Genomic DNA, 22,082 nt, shown 5'->3' with positions numbered 1-22,082 from the left:
GCTCCCCTCTAAACTGGTTTCAGATGCTGTTTGGCTGGCGGCGAGGACTGATCATGGCACGTCTGAGAGAGTGAGGCCCCGGCCGCACCCGGCAGCCCGCGTTCAGAACTGGTCCAAACGTGTTCTCAGATCATGCTCTCTGCCTGCTACGGGGCCCGCTGGAAACCTGCCCTCTCCAAATACACAGCCCTCTGGCGATAAGGGCCTTGAAGACACACTTGGTTTGGTTTATATTTGGATGAAGATTGGCTGTTATTCCCGTTGGGATCTAAAACATCAAGGAAGCTCCCTGCCTTGCTTTTCTGACTGAAAAGCAAGCAGGGGAGAAGGCAAATGCTCAGGACATGTGACCTCTGTGGCTGCTGATCCCCATTTTCTGTGCAGCACACACGGTGCAGCCTGCAGAGAAGGATCTGTGTGTACGTCTCAGATTACGCCTGGGGGAATTTTGCGCCCCTGCGCACCTGCAGAATTTACGCCCCATGCAGATTTCTTTGGTTCCCCGCAGAAAAATGACTTTCTGATGGGGAAGCAAAGAGAAACCACAAGAGTGGTCATGCGACCCTCCCGAGCAGTTTGTTTCGGGTGCCCAAGGCACAGTAAACCACAGTGGGGCAGAGGGCAGGACTGGGGAAGACCCAGCTGGTGGCTCCTACCCTCTGCCAGGCTCAGCTGCTAGTCCAGGCAGGGCTGGAGGAGATGGGAGTTCCTCTTCCCCTGCATGGCATCCGGCTCTGTGTCAGACCCACCTCCAGATTTCTATCCCAGCTGCAGGAAGCTCTGCAAACCTCCCCCACTGGCTTCCTTCACCCATCACTCCTCAGCTGCAGGGGGAGAGATCCCTGTACAGGGAGCTGCTTCCCCATCTGCCCAGCCCCCGTTCAGCCAGACCCTCACATACTGACACCCTCCTGCCGAGCCTCACCCTCCCTACACTCAGAACCCCCCCCTCAATGAGTCCCACTCCTTCTTCACCTGAACCACCCCGATGAGCCACCTGGATCCCTACCCCACAGAGCCCCAACCAGCTGCACCTGGATCCCCACCCCACTGAGCCCCACTCCCCAGCTTCTGGATTCCCAAATGAGCCCTCCACATCCAGACCCCTCCCTGCTGAGCCCCAACCACCTTCACCTTGACCTTCCTGCAGAGTCCCATTACTGTTGCACCCAGAACCCCCCAACAAGCCCCTGTGCATCCAGATCCGCCCACTCCCAGATTCCTCACTGAGCAGCCCGCACCCAGATTGCCCCACATGGAACCCTCTCAATCCACACCTGGATTCCCCTCACACTGAGCCCCTCTACACTTGGATCCTTCCTTGCTGAGCCTGCCTGTCCCACACCTGGTGCACGTGGCACAGGGGCAGGGCCCTGGGGTGTTTCTGAGGCAGGCCTGGTCCTTGCAGCCTCACCGCTGAGTCCGTGCCCTGGGGGCGGGGGATTGCACAGTCGTCTCCCACCTCTGTGCAGGCAGTGGTATCTGCTCCCCTCTGCCATGCTGGAGCCTCCACATTTATTTGACAAATAAAATTTGCAGAATTTTGAAGATTTTTAAAATATTGTGTGCAGAATTTTTAATTTTTTGGCACAGAATGCCTTCAGGAGTATCAGGTGGAAGAGTTTCCATACTGGAGGAAAGTGCCAACTCACGGCCCTCCTCTTTCACCCCAGCGCTAAGGTGAGGTAGGTCGGAGTCAGTGGGGACACTGAGGCAGGGACAGGTCAAGGCCAAGGTTGGTCAAAGCGGACACTGATTTTGGAGACACCTACTTTTCCGAGGGGCTGAGTCCCCCCCCAGCTCCCGACGCGGCGCAGTCATGCAAATCACTCACCCCAAGCTGGGGGGCAGCAGAAGTCTGAGGTCACCTTTGAAAATGTTGGCCTGATGGCTAGCCTGGAGTCACACAGCCAGGCTGGGGCAGAGCCCCCGTTTGAGCCTGAATCTCCATATGTGGCATCATTGGACACCAAGGCTCAGCGCCTGCTCAGTCCCTGCGTTATTGCGGAGGGGGCATTCCACATGCTGGTCCCAGGAGGCCCTCCGTACACAGCCCTCATTTCCTTAAACATACCTGTTCTATCTGCTTCCACCGCTTCCCCCGTCCCAGTCACCCTCCCTCTGGGTGAAGACACTTCCCAGACCAGTCCATCTCCATATCACGACTTCTCCATGTGCCATTCACTGCCCTCCACCAATATATTGTGGCTAAGTCGATCTCAAGGTCTTGATCAGAGCATTATTACATGCCAAGATACAGCAAAGCAGCTTGTTTTCATTTTTGCGAAGGCTGGATGTAATCAGGTGTGGGACCTTTTCCTTGGGGAGGGTCTTACCGAAAGTCTGCTGCAGAAATGGGGCAGATATGGTTTTTGATCAAACTTTCCTGGACTGTGCAAGCCACTAATCAATTTTGCATCATCTGTTAACCAGGATGAAATTGACAAGGACTAGCAGGAAGACCTTGGGCCAGATTCAGCCCTTATGTAAGCTGGTGCAATGCCAACAGCCGTCACCTGTTCACACCAGGGCAGAATTTGAACCCTTGTACTCTGCAGAGCCACGTGCGGTTCCCTGGGGCCCTGGAGATAATTATCAGGGGAAAGCTGATACTTTGGGCTTGGAAAGAAGTAGCAGCTCAAAGAGTTTGTGTTTTCTTATCCCCACAGCCTCTGGGTTGCCAAGGGTCCAGGGCAGTCAAAGAAAAGATTCCCATTGTTTCCAGGGGAAGCTGGATCAGGTTTCCAGCTCTTTCTCTCACCTGCAGCAAAATCTGAGCCATAAGTATGGGTGTGAAGCTTAATGGGGAAGAACAGATAATACATAAGATTGGCCCCTGCAGTCATCACTCAGCCAGACCTCCCTTGCAGGGCACTGGGGTAAGGGTTGCCTGGCTGAGAGGACTTTGGGATCTGGCCCGCTCTGGACAGCTGAGTTAACTCGTGCTCTAACAATCAGCATGCATCTCACCTTCTGAGCCTGGACAATCATCTTCCTGACCACCTCCTTGATGTGCGCTTGCCCGTCGATGGGCGGCTGCATGTACACCATGGCCCTGGTGACTCCCCGGTAGGCGGCGGTCTCGGGCCAGCCCAGGTCCAGCTGCGGGATGGAGCGGTCGGATCTCTGGGGCCAGTACTGCAAAGAGGGCGCCAACTCTCCCTCGCCCCCGTGGCTGGTGCAGTCACCGTCGCTGTCCCCGGCCCCGTGGCGTGGGATATACTCCGAACCCGGGTCGTACGTTTCCAGCGACTCCATGATCTTTTTAAGCTCCAGCTCGGAGAGGAAGTCCCGGATGCTCTCTTTCTTGAGGACCTCGTAGAAGGCCTCCGGCCCCTTTGAGACCAGGGCTTCCAAAGCCAGTCTCTGCTCCTCGCTGTAGAAGAACTCCGGCTTGGATTCGCTGGATCTCCAGTTGACATGATTGTCATCCAGACACTGCACCTGGGAGAGAGCCATAGCCCCAGCAAACCGTCAGACACAGAAGGGAGCCGATGACACCAGTGAAGGCTAGACCCTGACAATAAATAAGAGTTAATTATTTCCTGTTTTTTAAATAACTTAGCTTTTTTTTCTCCTTCTTGTGTTAGACACAGCAGCGGGTCCCCCTTCTCCTTCCTCCGGCTGGCTTGGCTTCTCCACAAAGCGCTCCCACACTCTGCCTCAGGTCTCCTGCCTCTTTGGCTATTTCCGCTCAGGAGATGCTGGCTTGGTTTCTCATTTACTCATCGGCTCTGCCCAGCCCAGGCGACCTCCGTGTGAGACAAAACCAGAGAAAAGCTGATTCTTCCTCTGACTCCCAGGTCTCCAGTGCTGCCAGCCAGGTGACAGGTGACTCGCTCGCACGCACAGATGCTTTGATAGGGGCACAATCCCTTGGAATCTTCTACCACCAGATCCACTTCCCTCTCGCCGCCTGCCCTTCCCCACAATGAGACTATAGAATAGAATAAAATAAAATACGAAGGAAAATAACCGTTTAAAAAAATCCAGAAAATCAGATAGGCAGCAGCCGTGGGGGTTTCTCTGTCTGATTCTTCCTGTCTTTATTTCTCTCTCCCTTGATCTGAAGTTCTCCAAATGGGATCAGCCGTTTTTTTTCCCTGCAGCAAAATCCTGCCTGTTGCTGCCTGATCAGTTTCTCCACGGTTCCTGGGGCCGGAAGCCAGATTCTTGCAGGGCTCTTGCCGGTAGGCAGTGTGGACATGGACAGGTAACAGCAAGAAAGGAAAAGAAGAGGGAAAAAAAAAAAGAGTGATTCATAGCTCCGCCCTGCCCCACCTGCAATCACATGCTGCTGTCTTCAAACATTCCCAATATCTGCCTCGGCCATTAACCCCTTCGGGGGAGCACACACGCTTGCAAAGCCAGCCCTAGGCAGGAGGAGCACAGGAAGCTGATTCATCAGCCCTGCCAGCTCCAGCTCCCAGCACTGCTTCCTGGATCTTGCTCTGATGAGCAAAGGAGAGGGGCTGTCTGGGGCTTTCACGCTCTCGCTCCTGGTTCGTGGATTGCCAGCTCTCTGGGTGTGTTGGTACGGTGCCCAGCTGTGGTCCTCGAACTACCACCAGCTCCTGGAGCACTGGCTAAGCATGCTGAAAACTGTCCTTGGAAATGGTTATTTGAGTGGAAAATGGGGGTTTGAGGACAGGCTGGGTTTGAATTGCCATGAAAACAAAACAAAGCCCCCAAGCCCAAAAGGTTTTCAGTGGTTATGAAAAATCAAAGGTTTCTGCGGGTACCACCCCACTCCATTTTCGGACCGGTTCTAATTGTTAACCCTTGCTGTACCAAGTACTACCAATCCTAATGGCGGCATTGGAACCCAGGGCCAACAGTGCTAACAGGATGAGTCCTTACCAACTGAGCTAAGAGAGTACCTCCTGTAGCTAGTAGCTATAGTAGACTTTTATCTTTTTAGGTGAACCAGCCTCTAAGGATGGCTACAATTTCATGTGCTTCCTAGAACTTGCTGCAGGAGAGTAAGTTAAATGAACAACTGGGAGAAAGAAAGAAAGAAAAAAAAACCAGGCTTTGTTAATGGACCGTGACAAAATCCCTTTGAGACTGTTCACTCTGAATTCAGCCAACTCTAAGGCAGCGGTTCTCAACCTGTCCAGGCGACTGTACACCTTTCAGGAGTCTGATTTGTCTTGTGTATCCCAAGTTTCACCTCACTTGAAAATTACTTGTTTCCAAAATCAGACACAACAATACAAAAGCCTCCCAGCACACTAGTACTAAAATTGCTGACTTTCTCATTTTGTCTGTATGAAATTTCAGTTTGGAAGGCTCACGAGGAAGGCTCATACAATGCCTCTTATTGGACCAGCTGCTAAGGGGAAGAGGGATCCATCAGGTCATAAAACCTACAATGGGATCACACGGTCTTGGGGAAGAATCTATTTGAACGAAGCATCAATTGGAGAAGACATGCACGGTCCAGTGGTCTGATCCCCGGCTTGTATAAAGTGTCTGGCCCTTAGCTTAAAGCTTGAATGTGCTGTACTCTGTGGAGTTAGTTAACCCAGGATGCATTTGGTGGTGATAGTGGTAATTATTTGTATTTCCGTGGTGCATAGGAGCCCCAGCCGCGGAGCAGGACTATGCTCTGCTAGGCGCAGTATAGACACACAACAAGATAGGCTGCCCCGAAGCTCTTACACTCTAAGACAAGAGACAGCAGGTGGACACAGGCAGACAGATGGGGGAGTACAAGGAATCAAATGAGAGGGTGTCTAAGCACACCAGTAACCTAGAAAGTTTCTGGGAGGCTTCGTGGCAAAGGAGGGATGTGAAGGAGGATAATGAGGTGGCCTTGTGGATGTTTATAGGGTTCTCCTCCCAGGTGGGAGGGGAACTTGGAGCCAGCACAAAGGGGATTGTTTGAAAGATTAAGACTGGGGGGAGGGATAGCTCAGTGGTTTGAGCATTGGCCTGCTAAACCCAGGGTTGTGAGTTCAATCCTAGAGAGGGATCTGGGGCAAAAATTGGGGATTGATCCTGCTTTGAGCAGGGGGTTGGACTAGATGATCTCCTGAGATCCCTTCCAACCCTGAGATTCTATGACATCTGGACTAAGTTCTACATCTGGGGGTTCAGGTTCTACATCAGTTCTACATCTGGGGGTTCAGGTCACCACTTTATGGGCTAATCTGCTCATTGGGTACTAAAACAGCCATCTGCCCATCCCAGAGCTGGGCCCCTTCCCTTAGGTGCCTATAGGCAAGAATGGGGCCCGTCCAGGCTTTTGTGTCTGCAGTGAAGGATCTGGGTTGGAAGTCAGTGGAGCTATGCCACTTTCTGCCCCTATGTTTGGTTTCAGTCACTGCCTGCCCCTGTGTGGGACCCAACCTGCCCCCTTTCTAATGGCCCCATGGCTCAGGCTGTGGCTTGTTTGGAACCGTCCTGTGTTCGAGTGTTTGTTGGAGCTCTGAATGCCTCTGTGTGGGGGGTGTTTCCTACATCCATCAATTACTTCTGATGATTATTTTATTAGCCACCTACTTGGTAGGGACGAGTTAAACCCGTGCCAAGAGCCAGGGCGGGCGCCCGCATGGCTGGTGTTGCCCAGTTGAGTGTTGTGATCAGGCACCCTCCACCCATTGCCCCCGGGCTGCCGCCTTTCCCCGTCGCTGGCTGAGCTGAGCTCCGCCCCTGCTGGGCTTGGGAAGGGAAGTTGTCAATCTGTGCCATCCAGCTGCAGCTCAGGAGTTCGGGCCTCAAGAATTCGTAGTATTTATTTTTGCCTCCTCGGGATCGATGACCCTGACCCAAATCCAGGAGTAGCCCGTAGCTAGCCAGAGGGAAGAAGACAATGCCCCTTTAGTTCGGTAGGGGGTCGCACAAGCTCGGCCACGGTCTAGCCCTGAGATTGTAACGCATCCCACGCCCTGAATAGTCTGCTTGATCCTGCCCCGTTGAAGTCAATGGGAGTTCGATCACTGACTCCTCAGGATCGGGCCCTTAAATCCGCCCTCCTGCTTACCCGCATCTGCTTTGGCTCGCCCTGCTCTGATTACAGCTGAGAGAGACAGCCAGGGCTGCTTTTCCCTGCGAGCTAGAAGACTTCCCTTCCCTGGCTCCAGGAGTCCAGGCGCCATGTTTGAGAACCGCACAGCTCGCTCAGCAAACTCAGACAGAGCTAACAGACAGGACCAGCCTTGGGTCCAGAAAAACTGGAGGCAGAGTTAGGAGTAAAGGATGATGCTAATTAGAGGACAGGCCATTTTGGTTATTCATTAGCTTTTCATCTGAAACAAAACTGGAAATCGCAAAGCGAAGCATCAGCACATGAGGGGCCTGGGATCTGTGCTTAGCTCCGCCACTGACCTGCTGTCTGACCACGGGCCCGTCACTTCACCTCCCTGCGCCTGAGATTCCCCATCTGAGAAATCCTGGGCTATGGCGAGGCTTCGTTAACTCCTGTTTGCAATTCACTGCGGTGAGAGGAGCTGTGGGCGGGCAGAGCTTATTGTTTTGGCTGCTTCATTACTAGTGCTGGACTAATACGAACATAGCACTTCGCCCTTCTAGAGTGCCGTCGTCCATCCAACGAGCTCAAAGCCCTTCGCAACCATTAATTAAAGCAGCTTTTTACAGATGAGGAAACGAGCCATTCAGCAACTTGCTCATGAGCACACAGCAGAGCCAGGACTAGAACACCAGATTTCCAAATGCCCAGACCCACCCCAGCTCTAACCATTATGTCATCCTGCCTAACCTGGGTTTGCTGGCTACAGACGGCTTGTGAGCTGCAGAATCTGGCTCGGAGTCTGCTCACTTGCAAACGTGAGGGTTTGCTCAGCTCAGTTTTCCCACCGGACTCCAGGAGGAGTCTGGCCTATTCTGTTCTTCTTATTTCTAACAGGCATCTATGCTGCTGACAGGTCAGTCCTGCTGTGGCTGTCCATGTTATCCCTGCCTGAATATTTAGGGCCAGTCAGTATAAGAAGTGCTGGGTGTTGTGGGGAGGAGGAAATGGCCTCTTCGCAAAAGTCCTTCAAACAGTCTGTACAAAGATCAGTCATGGGCTGGAAGGATGGAGACCTGTCTCTGCTCTGCCAGTCTGGTTTGCTGGAGAGCCTTGGATCCAAAGGCCCAGTCCAACCACCACTGATGTTCCAGGGAGTGACTCTAAAAGGAGTTAGATATGGGGAGTGGCTGAGGGTCATAAAGGAGAGGTGGAAATGAGTGTGGGCTACTCCCTCCCTTTGTTGAAAGGATTAAGAGGTGTGAAGCTGTAGATGGATGCGCTGATATTTACGCCCTTCGTTCAGTTCTGTCAGTTCCGCCCCATGATTTGCAGTGACGATAAAAAAGGACTCAATGCCCACGTAAACCCCTAAATAATTCACATGCTGGTGCTGGGTGCTGGGCCCTTTGGGCCTCTGTCCTCAGAGACATGACGGGAGCTGCTGGGTACTGGTTCGGTTCCAGTGATTATCACAATGCCAGCTTGATGCCCTAGCAGTGATGGTTTTGAGTCAGGACACTGGGGGGCTGTAATCCTTTGGTCTAATTTTGGCGGGTGGATTCAGTCTGTGGGTGCGGGGGGCCCATGATGTGCAGGGGGTTGGACTAGCTGATCTGATGGCCCCTTCTGGCCTGAAACACCACAACACCGGCAATCACACCGCACTTTGCCAGTCCTGATCCTAACGAACGGATGGAGTGATGCTGAAGTGGGTTAGGAGAGTCCCGGTGATACCGTCCCTCTGCCCTGGGTGGGGACCAGGTCAGCTCAGAAAACTGTTAATAGACCATTGCTTCTTTCTATCGATGACACTTATCCGCTTCCTGTCCCCCCATTACCACAGGAGCTAAGCACCCCACAGGCTGTCATGTAATCATCCTCATCATACCCCTCTGAGGCAGGGCAGTGCTATTATCCCCATTGTACAGATGGGGAAACTGAGGCCTACCGAGGCTAAATGACTTGCCCATGGTCACGCATCTGGTGCAGAGCAGGGAAGAGACCCCCAGGTCTTCTAGAGCCTAGGCTAGTGCCCCTAACCATCAGGCCACCCTACCTTTCTTTCATTGCTAAGCCTCTGGTTCAAATCCAGTCCCAGGCCAGTAGCGACCAAAGGTTACTATCTGGTGGCAGGGGCGGGGCTCAGTCCAGTGCCCGAAGACAAGAGTCCCCGTTACCAAAACACTGATTGGCAGCCTTGTTGGCAGCCCAGGATGAAACAGATCCTGGGGAATGACACTTCACCCTCCCTGCCTTCGCAGGCGTCCACCCGGGGCAGGGCTGATGCCCGTCGGTGGGGGAAGCTTGCTCGGTAGCCACTCTGTGGGCAATCAGGACCCAGCTCTGCTCTCAGGCCTGCAGCTGGAGCTCCCGTGCGAGCCCTTCCTGGGGCAAGGGCTTGTACTCTGGTCACGCTGCGGCTCCCTTCGCCTGGAGCGGCTCCGCGGCCGGGTGCTCTCGGCGGGGTCGAGCTGCTTCTCTCCGTGTCGTTGCAGACGCTGTCAGCTGCGTCGATCCCGACGAGTGCGTCCGAGTGTGCGGGTCCGAGGTGGGCTGCTCCAACATCGCTTACCCCAAGCTGGTGGTCGAACTGATGCCCAGTGGTAAGTCCGGGCCACGCTGCTGGCAGTGCCGGGCCGTGCTGACGGTCTTGCGTGCCCGGGTGTGTCCTGTGGGGGGTGGGGCTGCTTCCTTTTTCCAGCCATGCCCAAGGGAGCGCTCTGCCAACAACAAAACCACCTGACGGCCTTGGGGCTTCCCACTGGAGGGTTCCAAATGAGGAAGCGGAAAGCGTGACAACTGGGGAATTAGCCAGGCTGTTCCAGGCCCTGGCAGGATTACAGCTGCTGCTGCATTTAGCACCCTGCTGGCCACCCCCTGGGTGTCCTTCCTAGGCAGAGGAGCGTGGGTTTCTTTGGGGGGGGGGTGGAAGGGGAAGGAAACCGGGATTTGTGCTGGAAATGGCCCACCTTGAGTATCATACACATTGTAAGGAGAGTGATCACTTTAGGTAAGTTATTACCAGCAGGAGAGTGGGGTGGGGGGAGAGAAAACCTTTTGTAGTGATAAACACCCATTTTTCATGCTTTGTGTGTATAAAAACATCTTCTGTAGTTTCCACAGTATGCATCCGATGAAGTGAGCTGTAGCTCACGAAAGCTTATGCTCAAATAAATTGGTTAGTCTCTAAGGTGCCCCAAGTACTCCTTTTCTTCTTCCTAGGCACTGATAACAGTCGCCTCTTTGTTTCCCTTGCTGTAAAACCACAGGTCATTGAAATAAGTGCCTGGTCGAATCCAAGAGCACAAGGCGTGGCGGGGGAATGGGATCTCCCCCCTGTAGTGAGGTCAGCAGTCCCTTCCACGCTTGGGTGAGCCAGGCCAGGAATCGGGGGATCCTCACTCGGCGAGTACCACAGCCTGGATCTGCGACCAGAACCCTCCCTTTATACCCCTTGTTCCTCCCCGGCCCTGTCTCTTCTCTCCCTCCAAGGACTTTGCACTTGGGTTGCACTGATTCTCACTTCGGGGGAGGAGGTGGGGCAAGTCGCTGGTTTAGGATACCTGGCCCCGCAGGTCCTGGTCCCCAAGAGGGCAGGTTAGCCTGTCACCCCTCGGGGGTGACATCAAGCACCACGGATGCATTGGCAGGAACAGGCGTCAAGCCATTGTATAATAATCCTTTGTCATAGGATCATAGAGGATCAGGGTTGGAAGGGACCTCAGGAGGTCATCTAGTCCTACCCCCTGCTCAAAGCAGGACCCATCCCCAACTAAATCATCCCAGCCAGGACTTTGTCAAGCTGGGCCTTAAGGATGGAGATTCCACCGGCTCCGTAGATAACCCATTCCAGTGCTTCACCACCCTCCTAGTGAAATAGTGTTTTCTAATGTCCAACCTAGACCTCCCCCACTGCAACTTGAGACCATTGGTCCTTGTTCTGTCATCTGCCACCACTGAGAACAGCTGAGCTCCATCCTTTTTGGAACCCCCCTTCAGATAATTGATGGCTGCTATCAAATCCCCCCCCACACTCTTCTCTTCTGCGGACTAAATAAGCCCAGTTCCCTCAGTCTCTCCTCATAAGTCATGTGCCCCAGCCCCCTGATCCTCCGCTGGACTCTCTCCAATTTGTCCACATCCTTTCTGTAGTGGGGGCCCCAAAACCGGACACAATACTCCAGATGTGGCTTCCCCAGTGCCGAATAGAGGGGAATAATCACTTCCCTTGATCTGCCGGCAGTGCTCCTACTAATGCAGCCCAATTTGCCGTTAGCCTTCTTGGCAACAAGGGCACACTGTCGACTCGTATCCAGCTTCTTGTCCACTGTCATCCCCAGGTCCTTTTCTGCAGAACTGCCGCTTAGCCAGTCGGGCCCCAGCCTGTCGCGGTGCCAGGGATTCTTCCATCCTACGTGCAGGACTCTGCACTTGTCCTTTGTTGAACCTCATCAGATTTCTTTTGGCCCAATCCTCCAATTTGCCTAGGTCACTCTGGACCCTATCCCGACCCTCCAGCGTATCTACCACTCCTCGCAGCTTAGTATAATCTACGAATTTACTGAGGGTGCAATCCATCCCATCCTCCAGATCATTAATCTTTATTTAATGCCTCTCACATGAGGACCTCAAAGCCATTTACGGAGGTGGGAGCGGTCTCACCTCTTATGTTCGGGGTAGGGAGCCTGAGGCACAGCTGATTAATGGCAGTGTTGGGAATAGAACCCTGGTGTCCTGGCTCAGAGTAACCTGCTCTAACCACTAGGCAATCCTCCGATGAATGTGTACCATGCCATGAGGCCAGCTGAAATCTTAAAAAGTGAGCTCCTGTCTGCTCTTTGTGGAAATTAACGCTCCCATGGTACTTTCCAGAAGTGCTAGAGATTGGCCACTCGCTGCTGTGCGGCATGCTAACCGGGCTGCTGCCTCCCTCCTCAGAGCTGGCTGCATTTCAGTGGTGCTGTGTGCGTCTTTTTTTATAGCCCATGAGTGTTATTTACATTATGGCGTCACTCAGAGGGCCCAGGGATCAGAGCCCTGGTGCCTGAGGTGCTGTCCATCCGAAGAGCTCACAATCTAAACTCACACAGCCTGATCCCAGGCCCCGTCAAGTCAATGGAAAGACAGTGGGCTTTGGATCAGAGCCGTATCACGGCTCCTTTGAGATGAAACCTGAAGTCCGATGGTCCATCTTTTTCTCCTCCAGGGCTGCGAGGGTTAATGATTGCAGTGATGATGGCTGCCCTGATGTCCTCCCTGACCTCAGTATTCAACAGCAGTAGTACCCTCTTCACCATGGACATCTGGAAGAAGATCCGGCGGGATGCCAAGGAGCGGGAGCTGCTGCTGCTGGGAAGGTAGGGGGATGGGTGGGGGGCAGGTGACAGAGTCAGACAGTCATTTTCCTTTTCATGAAGATTAATGTACGACCTATTAAGTAACAGCTCGCAGAAGGGCTGCAAAACCCTGTGGTTAAGAAGGATTTAAAATAGTATTTTATTCTTTATTATGATTTCATTTATAAAAGTGGTTCAAGAGCAAGTGGTGCTTTAAAAATAGCTAAAAGGGCTTGGGCCTGATTGTGATCTCATTTGAATGGGTGTGAATCAGGAGTGACTCCACTTAAGTCAATAGGGTTCCACCAGTGTAAATCAGGAGTGACTCCACTTAAGTCAGTGGAATTATACTAGTGTAAAACCAGTATAAGCAAGAATAGTCTTGAGCCCCTGATTTTTGACCAGACAGTGTCCCTTTACTGTTGTGCTGTGCTTAGGACAGGGAATGTTTCATTTAGGGGGAAACAGTGTATGGTTAACCTAGTTCTTTTGTGTGATGGGGAGGGCCCTCTGAGGACTGGGAGCGAGGCAGAATGCAGGTGACAATAATAATAAAGGAATCTAGGTCATCACTTCAGAAGAGTTAGTTTTTAAATTCATCTACGTTTTGTTGAGACAGTTTGCGCTGGTGATGGATTGATGGCTATGGAGATGAAATCCTCTGATTTCCCCCCACCCCCTCTCTGGGCCTCACCCCTGACCTGGAAGCCCTCCCATGAAGGCTGAGGGGGTAGGGTCGTCTCCCCAGCTCTCTCCCTGCACACGTGGAAGGTGCTATGAAATGCAAAGTGCTCTGGTGTGCTAATGATGTTCATGTTGCTAATGGAGCAAATGACTTAGCTTGGGATGGTTCCTACAGACAAGATGGTCGGGAGGTCTCTCCTGTTTCCCCCCGCACATTCCCATTTCCTGATTCATCCCCCAGTGGAACCCATGCCTCAGTTTACCTGCCTATAAAATGGGTATAATGACACCGAAGCCACGCTCACAAATGCCTTGTGAGCACAATTAATTACTGCTTGCAAAGTGCTTTGATTGCCCCATGTTGAAAGGTGCTCCCTGAATGCACATGGTAATTGCTAATCCATTATGCTGGCCCATTTTACTGGGCTCCGTGTGCCAATCAAGTGCTAGACAACTCCTCATGAACCCAGCCCCATTTCCGGTGGCTGGGAGTGCTGGTGCCAAGTCAACCTCCTTGGCATTATTGTTGTCGGAGACACTTGATGGCAGGGCGAGCGATGCCAGGCAGAGGGCTGGCAGCAAAAAAGGGCAGGTGGCTTCCCGCCGCAGTTATTGTAACTTGTTGCTGGCTGGAAATAGAGCCTGGCTCCATATGGGGCAACTCATCTGATCCCATGCCACTGGCCCTGAGCTTAGCTCGCCTGGCACCAATGGGAGCAAGGCTTCCAGGGCTTATTACAGACAGCCTCTGTTTGGGAGGCTGGGGGCACATGCTGCTGCTCCCTTGGGTCCTGGGCTGAACAGGGCAGCACCTCGCGCCTTTCCCTGTGAGTGTCCCCACTGCCTCTGGCACCTGGGAGCTCCATGGGTCAAGGCTCTGAGGGCCCACTGCGATGTGGGTCCCTGCGATGGCTCTCTGGATAGGGTTGGTGCACGCTGCCTCCCCTCTGTCTCTGGGATGGATGAACCTGCCCCGAGACTCCGTAGCAAAGGGCGTAACTATGGCTCTGACTGCGATCTGCCTCACACCCGCTTTGCTCTGTTGGCCTTGGCAGAGTCACTCCGGATTTCCCCCGGAGAGCCAGAGCCTGGGCCCTGAGCCATCTGCTTGGCAGCACAAAGCGACCCCAATGCCAGTTTCACTGGCCCGGGGAGGATACCCCTTGCACTGGAATTGTTGAGGGACATGGAGCTGCCCCAGAGGCCCCCTAGGCCACCTCCCAGCACAGATTGCAGGATTGGGTGTCCTAACCACCTCCAGAGATGGGCTGTGGGCAGCCAGTGTGAGATACAGCAGCCGCCAGAATTCAGGATACTCTTTCTTTGGGGAGGGTTAGCTCAGTGGTTTGAGCATTGGCCTGCTAAACCCAGGGTTCTGAGTTCAATCCTTGAGGGGGCCATTTAGGAATCTGGGGCAAAAATTGGGGATTGGTCCTGCTTTGAGCAGGGGGTTAGACTAGATGACCTCCTGAGGTCCCTTCCAACCCTGATATTCTATGATTCTCCCTACAGTGTCAGGAGGGGTTCTCCCATCGCTCTAGGTAATCCACCTGCCTAGAGACAGTAGCTAGATCAATGGAAGAACTCTAGCGCTGTCTATGCTGGGGGTTAGCTCGGTTTCACCGATGTGGGTTTTTCAGGCCCCTGAGCCACGCAGCTGGGTTGACCTAACGTTTTAGCGTAGACCTGGCCTTAAAGTCAGCTTTCCCCTCCTCCCTCCGGTCCTGCGCTGAATGCAGCTTTCCCAGATCATGGAGGTTAGTTGCATACAGTGTTGCCAAACCTCCATGCCTTTAAAAAACCATGAGAATTTAAAAATAATACACATGAAGGTCTTGATTTGCATTCTGGTTTCAGAGCCGTCAGGGTGCATGTTTTCAGGCTTCTCTCTGCGACCTGGAGGGCTAGGAACTTAGTTTGTTTTAAATGCGAGCAGAGAGTCTCACGTAGTCCCCTGAGTCCAGGAGGTGGGGCTTTAAGAAGAAACACCAAATGTTGTGAGTGTAGGCACCACCGCATATATCTGGTAAAACCCTACAGCCACGTGTCTTTTCCTGTGTTCCCACTAACCCCCTGTGATTAATAAGAGCAAAATAATTTTAAAATACCAGTGTATTTTCTGCCTTTGAAGCTGTTTGTTTACTACTTGGACTTCTCTCAGCTCTGACACTAAAACTGGGCTTGTCAGTTTCACCTCGGTTTATAGTCAGTTTCACTTTGTGATTTTCTTGGGCTAACACAGTGCTGCAATTTAGGGGTTGCAAACAATACAGAGAGAGGCGTATTTATTTTTAAACTGCAAGCATGTTTCCCTATGAATTTTAAAAAGAAAACACATGGGTGGCAAAAAATTTCCCCCCATCCTTGGCTTTTCATCAGTGTGTTTTTTACCATTTGGAAAGCTGGCTGGTAGGGCCCCTTTATGGCCCAGCTTTTGCAAAGGATCATGTATTTTCACCTGTAAATATGCGGGGACAATTCCCCTGGCTGGTCCATCCAACTGAGACCAGATCTGATGAAACAGGAACATACCTCGCCTAATTGTTTTTCTTTCGTCTATTTTTGTACTCGTGACAATCCACTTGCTGGTGGGGCGTGAGCAGAAAGAGAAAGAGGCTGGAAAATGAAGTAACCTAATGTTCCTGTAAATAAAGATGCTGTCATTAAAAACCATCCAGCAAAAGGAAGTCTGGGAATGAGGCTTCTGCCTGCTAGATGATTCACCTTATTAGCTTAGCTCTTTCACAATGTGCTGATTAATTCTGGGCCAATAATACAACCAACTCGGCATGGCTTAGCCTAGGGAATCTGTGCTGCATAACTCAGTGTAGCAATAGTGATGTGATGTTGCACTCACCTAACACCTTTCATCAGAGGATGGTTAAGTGCTGTAAAAAATTATGAATCTGCAGGAAGTCAGGATCCCTGGGTCTTTATTCTTGGCTCTGCTGTTGATGGGTGTAAGTGGCTTAACCTCCGTGAGGCTTATTTTTTTGTTGTTGTAAAATACTTCAGGCTCTTGGGATGAAAGTGTAATTGTTTATTTTATGATTGTTCCTTGGAGTGGAGGAAGATCCGGGGCCTGGTAACATGACAAAAATGACTGGTAACATGACAAAAATGCACATGTCTCTTATATACATTTACACAAGTTATTGGGCTCAAGCCATTGTTTGTGTAGTATGGTGTGTTTCCTAGGTATGGGGTTTTTGGCCTAAGAGATGGAGCTTCCCCAGCTTCTCTGGAGATACCAGCTGTTCCAATACCACAATGATGGGCACAGTATAACATAGCTCGATTGTAAGCTGTTTGGCGCAGGGACTCTCTGTTCTGTGTTTGTCCAGCACTTGGCACAACAGGGTCCTGGTGCATGACTATTGTTCCTAGGTGCTGTGATAATACAAGTAATAATTACTAATAATAGATGGGAAGACAGAGAGATCGACTGTGCTTTGTGGATACACTGTACAATCCACTGTATCTTGCTTCCAGGGAATACGTCCTAAGATTCAGGCTATAAATTCCTTTTTTTAATATCACTCCATTCCCCCTGCCTCCACCCCCGTGGATCACACTCATGTCTCTTGTTCTTGGCCCTTTACATCTTTCCATGGCTCGTAGCCTGTTACTCTCTCTCTCTTAGTCATCACTTAGCCAGGCTCTATAGATTTAGCTCTCTTGGTCTTGCCTTGTAAGCCAGTCCGCCCGGCTACCCTCCCCCTCGTCATCCTTCTTGCGCGTCTCTGCACTCCCTCTAGTTCCCCGGTCCCTTTCGGATATAGAGGCTCCCAGAGCTGGGGTGCGGTCTTCCCCGTGCGATTGCACAGTGCCGCGAATCACGATGATTAAGAATGACACACCTGGGGGGGCTTTCAGAGCTTTATCAGCACTAACGAGCAGATGACTAAACACAAGCTGATTCGATGGGCACAGACAAACCCTGATGGGGGAATTCAGGCCAGAGCATGCCTCAAAGAGTCAGAAAGTCAAGTGTGCCAGAGCCGGGGAGAGGAAATGGGAGAGGAATAGAGGGTTGCTGCATGGCTGAGGTGCTGCTATGTTTCACGGCACTCATAATGGACTGGAATTACCCGAGGCAGGGTTGCTCAGAGCTGTAACAGGAGAACGCTGCTTTGATACGAGGATGAGACCTAACCCCTTTAGGGTCTGTCTACACTGCAATGAATATCTGCGGCTGGCCCATGCCGGCTGACTCAGGCTCCCAGGGCTTGGGCTAAGGGGCAGTTTAACTACAGCGTAGCTGTTCTGGCTCGGGTTGGGGCACGGGCACTGGGACCATTGCAAGGTGAGCTACCCTGCAGTTAAACAGTCCCTTAGCCTGAGCCCCATGAGCCCCGGTCAGCTGCAGGTGTCTAATTGCAGTGCAGACCTACCCTTAGACATAAGCTAGGCAGGCCCCGCTGCTGGCCTGGGTTTGAGTCCTGAGCCCAGCCACCGTCTCCCTGCCACAGCGCTGCAGAGCGCAGGGAGAAAGTGTGCCACTCAATGGCACCCACTGCTGGCTGATTCAGGAGCAGCACTGCTGCGTCCAACGCCAGCCCGCCTCTGCCCAAAGGATGCAGCCTTTGGGTGCATCTGCCCTGCAAGCGAAGGCGGAACTGTAGCCCGGGGAGCTTTAATCTAGCTAGTGCAGGCAATTGCAGTGACCATGTGGTGGCGTAGACATGGCAGCAGGCCAGCTACGTCCCCAGAGTCCCCAGTGGGCTTATCCTGGGCTGGCTAGCTCATGCCAAAGCCCACGCCACCACGTCCTCACTACACACGTTACAGGGCAGAGTCATTCCCGCTCCCTGGGGTATCTAAGCCCTGCGCAGAGGTGGGGGAGTAAAAAGCCCCCTTCGCCTGTTCTGTGGATAAATGGGGTAGTTCAGCCCCTAGGAGACAGACTCCCCCTGCCCTGCAGGACCCAGTGTCTCCCCAATGAGGCGTGCATTTGCTTTAGGACGCAAGGCCAGACCACGACAGCAGGTGTCTGGGCGCATCCCAGCAAGCCCTGTGGTTCCAATCCTGTGCCGAAGAAATGCTCACGCTTCCCTTACGGACTCGTTTCTTTGGGCTGGCCGGAGTCCGTCTAGAGGAGGCTGAGGGCGGGCGTGGGCTTGGTTTGGATCTCACGCCGTCTGAGAGGCCTGCTCTCCAAAGCATCTGACCCAGAAGGAAGGGCCTTGTGATTATTATAATTAAACGGAGGGCATTTTGGCTGGGATATAAATAAAAGCAATCCCAGCCCTGCAGGCCTCAACCCTCTCCCTGACATGCAGCACCCTGCAGCTGGGGACGCAAGGTCAGAGTGCTTGGTAAGCCAGCCTGTTGTTGGGAGGGGTTTGGGTACCTCCAAGGCGACTTCAGCATGGACTTGCCAGCTGCTTTGGGAGCGGCAGGGACACAGGGTGGCATGCTCCATGAGCAGCAGCAGGTCTGCACTGGTGACAAAGTCGTCGGCGGTGAAATATGACTGTCATTAGCGCACTGAGCGGCTCCTGTCCCCGGTACCGTGCTCAGAGCGAGTGTTATGCAGATCGCGGTCCAGGTTTCGCGCAGTGTTTAGACAGACTCTGATGCACTCTGACCCTGGATCCGCTCCAGGTTAGTGTTCAGTGCCCCTTGGAGCACACAACACTGTATGGAGTGAGTGAGTTTTGTCGCTCTCTTCCTGCAAAGGGATTGGGCTCGGGGCAGTGTTCGTTGTTAGGCCCAGGAGCCGGGACCGAGGACGCAGCTGCCCTGGCAGGCTGGGGATACGTTGCAGCCGGGCAGCCAGGAGAGCAGGGGACCCTCAGGAGTGGCCGGTGTCCAGCCCGCAGCTGCGTCCCGCCAAGGAGGTGTAGTTGCATGTCTGCCAGGCACAGTGCGGGAGCAGGGTGTCTCTCAGGGGCAGGGAGCGGAGAGGCAGCGGTGGAGCTGGGACTCACGGAAGTGAAACAGCTGCAGCCCTAGGCGCGCCCGACTGGAGCCAGCAGGCTGCTTCGCCTCGGGTGCCAAGGCCCCCTATTGTTTCAGTGAGAGGCAAGAAGAAAACGAACCCTGAGCGTCTTTTCTCCATGTCTGGCTTAGGGGTGCGGCTCCGTGCTCTGCATTGCCCTGCAGGGCTCCCAGCCCCGAACCTCAGACACTGGGAACCCTGGCGCCCGTGCCTGGCATTTCGAACGGTTTGTCTGAGCTGTGCCAGCTGCACCCAGCACAGAAGGGCTGCAGTACAATCCACTGATTGGGGGGAGGGATAGCTCAGTGGTTTGAGCACTGGCCTGCTAAACCCAGGGTTGTGAGTTCAATCCTTGAGGGGGCCATTTAGGGATTTGGGGCAAAAATTGGGAATTGGTCCTGCTTTGAGCAGGGGGTTGGACTAGATGACCTCCTGAGGTCCCTTCCAACCCTGATATTCTATGATTCTATGATCCTCCCAGTTGCAACTGAAATACCTAGCGCTGGAGAAAGCCACAGTCCACTCTGGTTTCTGGAATCAGTAAAGGCCCGGCTGGCCTTGTGCTTTGAACTTCAGTGTGCGTCTACCCCGGTGTGTGATCGACTGGTCCAGGGGCCACAGACTCTTCCTAATGGGGGAGCATGAGGCCTCACCCTTCCCCAAGGCCTCGCCCCTGGGCTAGCCAGAAGCCGGAGTTGGGTTGGGGTAAGATCTGTGTGGGCAGCTGTGGGGAGCTGCAGACCCTCCACCTGTCCTGGATGGGGGGACTGGGAGGCGGGGACACAGGCTGGGGGCTGCTCTCAGAGCCCCCCACCCTGGGCAGGTGGAGGGTCCATGGCTCCCCATAGCTGCCTGGGCTCCCTGGGCCATTCTTAGCTGGGTTGGGTGGGCCCCCTCTGTTCTGGCGCCCCTGGACTGGTCCCTTCTGGCCTTAAACCCTATGCCGTGGGCACCATAGACAAGTGCCCCCCTAGTACCTTATGTGCGCTGTATGCTAAGCTCATGCCTGTACCTTGTGTGTATTGCATGCACTGGGCGGGCTTCACACGTGCATTCCTGCAGGAGCATGTTACATGCCACCCGCTGGGGACAGCTCTTCCTCCTCTCTGCAGCTGGCAGCACGGCCGTTTCTTCACACGTGGCATTGCTGCCTCTTGCAGGATCGTCACAGTGGTTCTGGTCGCCGTCAGCGTGGTCTGGATCCCCATCCTGCAGAGCTCCAACAGCGGCCAGCTGTACGCCTACATCCAGTCTGTGACCAGCTGCCTCGCCCCGCCCATCACGGCTGTGTTCGCCCTGGCAGTTTTCTGGAGACGAGCCAACGAGCAGGTAAGCTCTCTGCCATTTCGTGGGGAGGGAGGGGGCCTTTTAACGCGCAGATGTTACACCTGGAAGAGACCATTGCGATCACCTAGCCTGACCCCCCTGCATATCACAGGCCAGACGACCTCCCCTGCTGATTCCTGCATTGGCCCCGCTGCTTCTGGCGGAGCTGGAGCAGGGCTGTGCAGCCTTCTTCCATTTGCAGACCTCTGAAGCATTTCGAATGGCGCTGCAGACCCCTTTGGAAATCTTCGACACAGTCTGTGGGTCCCCAACGGTCCGCGGGCCGCAGGTTGAAAGCCTCTGAGCTCGAGCGTCTCTTGTAGAGTGCTGGCCTGTCTTAGCTGATGCGGTTCCAGTTGCCCTGGCTCACCATTGTTATTCCAGTGCATGCTGGCCGTCCCCTTGGGGAAGCCTGGGGTCAGACCCCGTTCGAGGTCACAAGGGAAAATCTGTTTGCTGCATCTCTGCATCGTCTCCACATTGAGACTCCCCATGCGGGCACATGGCCAGCAGGGCGGCAGTACCGTTCCTGGAGGGAGCCTTTTCCCGTCCATAGCATTGCACAGATGGCCTGTGAATTCTGAGGACATTTCACCTTCCTCTGAAGAATCAGGTGCTGGTAACTGCTGGAAGCAGAGGATTGGTTTGGATGGGCCAGGGGTCTCATCTGAGGTGGAAACGCCTGTATAGCTGGGTCTCTCGTTAGGGGCACCTGGAATAAACAGAGGGGTGCAGGTAGCCTCTGGACCCCAGCCTTCCTGCAGGGCGTTGGGCTAGTCATGTGACTGTTGATTGGCTGGAGGGGCCCTGCATTGATTTGTGAGTTGTTGTCTTACCTGACTGCTGGTGAAATGGTCCCGTGACCCTCCCACCAAGTGGGACCCCCCCAGTTTTCCCTTTGTGGTAAGGAGGCTACTAGAAAGTGGAGGAGGTGTGGCAGGGCACGCAGCACATTGAGTCTCTTCAGGCCAAGGATCAGCCCCAGGAACCTTACACTCCTGTGCTCCTGAGGGCTTGAAGATCATTGGTTGCTTCTTCGGTAGGGCTTTTGGGGTCAGGCTCATCCATGAGGACGTGGCCAGTCCAGTTCTGGCTGGCTGGTTCTAGCTGCTGGCCCTGTCAGGGATTTCTGAAGAGTCTTGTTTGAGGAACCGAGTCCCAGTCCCGCAAAGAAGAACTGAAATCGTGCTTGCCTGCGTTTGAGAACAGAGCGAGCCGGTGGTTCCCCAAGGAACTGGTGGGTGGGTCATGTGCAGCTGGCATGTGAGCAGAGCCCAGGTGTTGACATGCAACGCTGCCCGACTGTGGCCTGGGAAGTTTTAAGCAAAGTGTCACAGAAAACTGCCAGGCAACTGCGCTAGCCAACAGCAGACTGCAACACGAGGGACTTTCCACTGCATAAATACGTGTTTGTTACATTCTCTTTAGTTAGCATCCTGGAAAGAAAAGAACCCAGCCAACGGCAGAACCTGTGCAAAGGGTCTTATGGCTGGCCAGAGAATACCGTTTGTATTACAGTACAGGAGAACCTCAGAGTTACGACCCGCTTGGGAATGGAATTTGTTCGTAACACTGGACAAAACATTCTTTCAAAAGTTTACAGCTGAACATTGACTTAATGCAGCTTTGAAACGTTACTGTGCAGAAGGAAAATGCTGCTTTTAACCATCTCAATTTAAATGAAACAAGCACAGAAACAGTGTCCTCACCTTGTCAAATCTTTGTTTTAAACTTTCCCTTCATTTTTTTGGTCGTTGACATTTAACGCAGTACGGCACTGGATTTGCTTGGTTTTTGTTTTGTTTTGGTCCCTGCT

At 53.3% G+C, this 22,082-nt stretch overlaps 2 protein-coding genes across 3 annotated transcripts in view; one reads left to right on the top strand and one right to left on the bottom strand.

Moving 5' to 3' along the window:
* FAM83G (family with sequence similarity 83 member G) overlaps positions 1-4,185 on the bottom strand; it is a 31,608-nt gene extending 27,423 nt beyond the window's left edge. Inside the window, exon 1 of the mRNA XM_084641630.1 lies at positions 2,971-4,185. Within this exon, the coding sequence (XP_084497756.1) occupies positions 2,971-3,459 (489 nt within the window). The 5' untranslated portion in view covers positions 3,460-4,185. The remainder of the gene's footprint in view (positions 1-2,970) is intronic.
* SLC5A10 (solute carrier family 5 member 10) overlaps positions 1-22,082 on the top strand; it is an 81,429-nt gene that overhangs the window by 55,396 nt on the left and 3,951 nt on the right. For both annotated transcript variants that reach the window (XM_084641632.1, XM_084641631.1), the window contains 3 exons: positions 9,472-9,579; positions 12,183-12,333; positions 20,101-20,269. In XM_084641632.1, the coding sequence (XP_084497758.1) occupies positions 9,472-9,579; positions 12,183-12,333; positions 20,101-20,269 (428 nt within the window). The remainder of the gene's footprint in view (positions 1-9,471; positions 9,580-12,182; positions 12,334-20,100; positions 20,270-22,082) is intronic.

This window comes from Lepidochelys olivacea, assembly GCF_965140295.1.
Source record: "Lepidochelys olivacea isolate rLepOli2 genome assembly, chromosome: 10".
NCBI classification, from domain to species: domain Eukaryota; kingdom Metazoa; phylum Chordata; order Testudines; family Cheloniidae; genus Lepidochelys; species Lepidochelys olivacea.
This window is presented reverse-complemented; position numbering and strand designations above follow the sequence as displayed.